Source organism: Polyodon spathula, chromosome 44 (genome assembly GCF_017654505.1).
Source record: "Polyodon spathula isolate WHYD16114869_AA chromosome 44, ASM1765450v1, whole genome shotgun sequence".
Taxonomy (NCBI): Eukaryota; Metazoa; Chordata; class Actinopteri; order Acipenseriformes; family Polyodontidae; genus Polyodon; species Polyodon spathula.
In genome coordinates this window covers 759,293-764,547 of record NC_054577.1, presented here as the reverse complement: position 1 = coordinate 764,547, position 5,255 = coordinate 759,293, and the positions used below count along the sequence as shown (strand labels likewise).

The window sequence follows — 5,255 nt, the reverse complement described above, 5'->3', positions numbered from 1 at the left end:
GGAAAGACCAGAATACAGGATAGCAGCATAAGTTTTCTACAGCAGTGGACATTGCTTTAGTGAAATCCAACACAACCTTCAAAAAGACTATGATGCCTTATAAAATGAACTAGTAAATAGAAAGGTGGTTTAGAATACTGTATTATGCATCACCTCTTCACTGGAGCCAATGGGTATACATCACACTGGTTCCTTCACAACATCACCTCCTCACTGGAGCCAATGGGTATACATCACACTAGTTCATGGTGTAGAAGCTGAGCAAAGCAACAGATATACAAACCTTTCAACACGATATGCTGTTGTTCTTATTCTCACCAAAGCATGTTTGTGTGTAACGATGACAAATGTCACTTTATAACCCATGTAAAGCATAAGAACATAAGAACACAAGAAAGTTTACAAACGAGAGGAGGCCATTCGGCCCATCTTGCTCGTTTGGTTGTCAGTAGCTTGTTGATCCCAGAATCTCATCAAGCAGCTTCTTGAAGGATCCCAGGGTGTCGTCTTCAACAGCATTACATGTTTACATGTTCAGCACGGTACTCCAGGGTTTAAAGATATGCTGAAATATAATAACCACACCCTGCCGTAGCGTCGTTCTTAAACATTCTGCACATTTTGTTATTGTACTTATTTATTTTAATCAATAAAAACCAAGAATTTACAAAATCCTTTTTTTTTTTTTACCTTACATATCAAATAAGCATTATTGTGACAGAAATACAATGAGTTCTGGTGATAAATCTCCCTCCCGACCTGTGAGGGCGCTAAAGAACGAGAGGAGAAGCATCTGGAAGGGCTGGCCTGACAGTTTGTTTCCGGGACCGGGAAGAGGGTCAGCCTGGAAAGAAGCGAGACTCTGTTGTAAGACCGTCTTGACCTGAAAGGTAAACGAGAGGCAGCTGTAAGTAATAAGGTAGCTGCAACCGTTTACCTAGATGTCATGCGGGATTACATATAGGGGCCAGGGTAACGCTGATCTGTTCCTTCGTTTGGGTTAACGTTAGGAGAGAAGGACTGAGAGAGGAGCTCTCAGAGTTTAAACAAAAGATATACATGTTGTGTGTTATTTCTGTCTTGAGTCATTGTCTGTCTTTTTGTCGCACTAATAGACAGTTAAGGCACACCTCCAGAGCTGTCAATAGGAAAGCACTGTCCGGAGCACCACTGCTCTGAGCACCTGCTCGTTTTTGTTCACCCAGGACTGGTGACCGTGCCTTTGTTTTTGTTCAGGACTGTGCCCTTGGTTTCATTATCCCCGTGCTTTACACATTGTTGTGTATTGCCAGGGATTTGTTATTTGACGGTCGCCAGACCTGGAAAAGAGCAATAAAGCACTTATTCACTGAATCACCGTTGTCTGTTCGTCACTCCTGCACCGCATCACCGCTACACCTGTTCCCCTTACCAGCCACTTTGCCACAATTATACATTAAAATAAAAATAAATTACACATTTTCAAATCTGGAACCCATACAAACATAAAAGCAAAGTGAATTCATGTTGTTAGTAATGGCAGATAATTAGGGAATAAGTCAAGTAAACTTCACATTAATTTGATCTAATATCTGTTCTCCATAGATTTTTAGATTTTGGAAAAGGACATTTGACGACACTTCATCCACAGCGGGGCTTTCATTTGAATCAGGTTTAAGGTGGTCCGCATGTAAAGCCCCATAATGAATGCTTAAGACAGGTGGAAAATCCAACAGAAAAAACTTTTTAATTTAAAAAAATAAAGCTTTAATGAACCACTCCCCATTTAAGACCTATACCCTGAATTGATGATTCGAGGCCAACATGTCTTGTCAATGCTTAGACTTGGAATCCTTTTCCCAATGTATACATACCAAATGAAGCAGGTGGCAATATTGTGTTGTTTTCTGTATACCAATGGTATTTACCTTTGCCCTGTAAAAATCTGCTTGCTAATATTGTACATGTGAGGAAGTGTCTCCTACTCTGTCCTAAGTCTATCTCCACCTCATTTCCAACTGTGTCCTCTAGTCTAGTTCTGGTTTCTGCACTTGATTGGTTAGCTTTAAGTCTGTCAAATTCTTCTTTGCTCCCGGCTGAATAGATGGAGTTCTTTCAGCCTCTCTTTGTAGCTGATTCCTTGAAGTCCTGGGATTGGTCTGGTTGCTCTTCGTTGGACTCTCTCTAGGTCCACAATGTCCCTGTGATACTGTGGCGACCAGAACTGGACACAGAACTCTGATAGTGTGGTCTTACCAGTGCAACCTTCTCATAAGCAACTCAGCCTTTTTTTCCCAAAAATAAAAATAATACAATTGTAGACAAAATATCTGGTTTTCAAATACCCAGATCGGAAGCTTTTGTAAGAACTGGTACAGGGTCAGTAATCTGGCCTGTATTTTTTTCACGGTAAACATCACTTAACTGTTTAAATATATTCACGATATTTCCCCGATTAAACATAATATTTATTAAACAAGAAAAAATATCAATCATGTTTCTCTAGTTATTATACAAACAACGTTTCTAATTATTAAAATACCTAACAGTTTATGTCCATCTTTCAAAGACATTCTATTTTCAAACAAAATAAAAACATAAATGTAAAATAAAAACATAAATGTAAAATAACAACAGACTGGTGAGATGTCCCCGTCTTGTACTGGACAGAGAGATCTTTAATATTTAATCAGAAATATTTGTTGCAGCTGGTGTCTTTTTTTCACAGGGAAATATATATTACATGGCAATAGCTCAATTTTACAGAAATCATGCTGTGTCTCAATCAACAAATATATGGCTAGTCAGAATAAACAGAAAAGTTCCTTGTGGAAGTGAAACCTTCGCGCAGGCGTGGCTGTTTCTTATTGCGTCTGCTCAACCTGGGTCAAAGCATCCTGACGTGGGTCGCTGGGGCACAACCCCACCCCCCTCCCCGGTAAGGAGACTGTCCTGTTTTCATTCACTAGCCCGATGGACAATGAACCAGAAGTATGCTGAACCAGTATGTTGAACCAGCAATATGCTGAACCAAGACTAAGTTAGATCATACTTTCTTGTTTACTTTTTAACGAAAAGCATAGCCCAGGTGCAGTGTAATATTTTAAAGGTGGTGCTTCCACTGTTATTTTATCTTCTGTAGCGTTATTATTTCTGGTAGCTTATTTGTACACATAAGGGATATGGCCGCCCCTAATTTACTGTATCATGCAATTTTTATCTGGGAAAAAGCTTTTGGCATTGCTGGATGGTAAAAGTGGGACAGTTAAACACCTCCTGTTTCCTCAGTAATTCCAACACCATACTTAACTTAAATGCAGCATAGATTCCAGTACGTACAAAGCAGGGTTATTTATTACAAAACTCCTGAACACACGGTAAAGTAGGCTTTTTTATCTTTCAATGGACTATTTCTTAGTGATATTTACCACTGCAGTAACAGTTGAAGCCTGGGACATGTTAGAAGAGGTGTTAACACTGATTATAAAAACACCCCTTATTTATTCTTAAAACATTTAATGAATCATTTGCAGTTTCCAATACAAATGAAGGCAACATGTGGGAAAAGTGATTTGAAGTGATTGAAGTGATGTGACATGACAGTCGGAAACTGAATGAAAACAGTCAGAGAACTGTCGGGAAAACAGAAGGAACTCTTGCTAAGAGATGTTTCTTTTCTTTGGATGTGTCTGCAGCTGCTTAGATATCTCCACTCCATTTCAGTCCTCTGGGTGCAGTTTCGTCTCTGTGTAGATTTGCTGCACTTCTGGGCCACCCTATTAACTTATGCTGAAATAAATAAAAAATAAAAAAATCAGTTATCTGTGTGTAAAGAATCAAGTATTTCTAGTGATTGACGAGTTCCCTGTTTAATTCAGATTCTGCTTGGATATGGTGCTGTGTCTGAATTCCTGAATTCCTGTGGTTCCCCTAAGAGCTGAAACGACACATTCCTTTGGTTTTGCTTTCTAACATACTGAATGCATTTTCAAGAGAATGAGAGTGTATGCCAGAGGAATTCAGCCCCCCCCCCCCCCCCCCCCTCCCCCCCAGATAAACTTCAACACCAGTTCTGATTTTCAACAAAGCTGATATAACTTGGTGTGCTAAAATATGCTTGATATTTACATGATTTGATCTGAAGTTAAAGTGAGTTTCCTGCCAGGACCACAGCTTTGCTTAATTATCTCTGGCAAATGTCCAGGACGGCATTATGTGTCGAGCCAGACACTGTTTCAGGGTAATCGTGTCTACTTGAGGGAGCTGCATCATTCCAACACAAGGTACTCTAAAGCAATGCCGCACAACTCGGTCCTGGGGTGCCCCTTCAGGTTTTATTCCAACTGCACCCTATATTACTTTACTGGACCTTATTAGAAGCTTAATTGGGCTAATTAACTAATTTAGGGTATGGTTAGAACAAAAACCAAGAGGGACACAGGCCCTCCATGGTCTGAGGTGTGCACCACTGCTCTGAAGCTTGGGTGTCTGCTTCCAAGTTTGGGTGCAGCTGCTGCTCGAGAAGGGGCGGTCCGATGGCAGAACTGCACAATCCTTGGGATTCGACCGTCTTGACCTGTTCATTAAGCTTTTAAGTCTGTTCTCCAAAAAATCGCAAAAAAAAAAAAAAAAAAAAAAAAAAAAAAAAAAACACACTGACCCCTAAATCTTCAGGGCCCTGGATAATTAAATTATATGGTATCAAATCTGCCTTGCATACAGAGTTCTCCAGCACTGAAATATTTGGCACTGGACGAATTCTGGACGATTCCAGCTGCACAGTTTTTGGAAGGACAGCTTTTGAGACAGACTTTAAAGTTACAAGTGTTAAATTAGTGCGACACATTTCTAAAATGTAATTAACACGTTTACCAAAATAAGGGGATGCTAACATACAATAAAGTCCTGGGTTCCCAGCTGGCTCTCCTGGTAGAAGCACAGCAGTGAGGTGTACAGCGTGTCATGCAGCACATGTTCGCGTCCTGGCTGTGCAAAGTCATCGGTCTTCGCTGGGGAATCTGAAGGGAGCGTCGCTTTGGCTCTGGTGCTCCCATGGGTTAGGGAGGCAAAACCGTTTACCCTCATCACTCAACAGCTTGCTAGATGCTTAGTGAGCTCAGAGCGGACACCTGTGGGGCTTGCTTTTTTGGAAAAGAGAGAGAGAGGGGAGAGAGAGAGAAAGAAAGGGAGAGAGAGAGGAGAGAGGGGGCTTGCTTTTTTGAAGAGAGAGAGAGAGGAGGGGAGAGAGCAGAGAGAGAGAGAGTGGAGATAGACAG

At 40.9% G+C, this 5,255-nt stretch overlaps 1 protein-coding gene across 1 annotated transcript in view; it reads left to right on the top strand.

The window, feature by feature from the left end:
• Nucleotides 1-296: 296 nt before the first annotated feature.
• The window catches only part of LOC121305567 (UDP-glucuronosyltransferase 1-2-like), an 8,217-nt gene continuing 3,258 nt past the window's right edge, over nucleotides 297-5,255 (top strand). Inside the window, exon 1 of the mRNA XM_041237233.1 lies at nucleotides 297-304. Coding sequence (XP_041093167.1) covers nucleotides 297-304 — 8 coding nt within the window. The remainder of the gene's footprint in view (nucleotides 305-5,255) is intronic.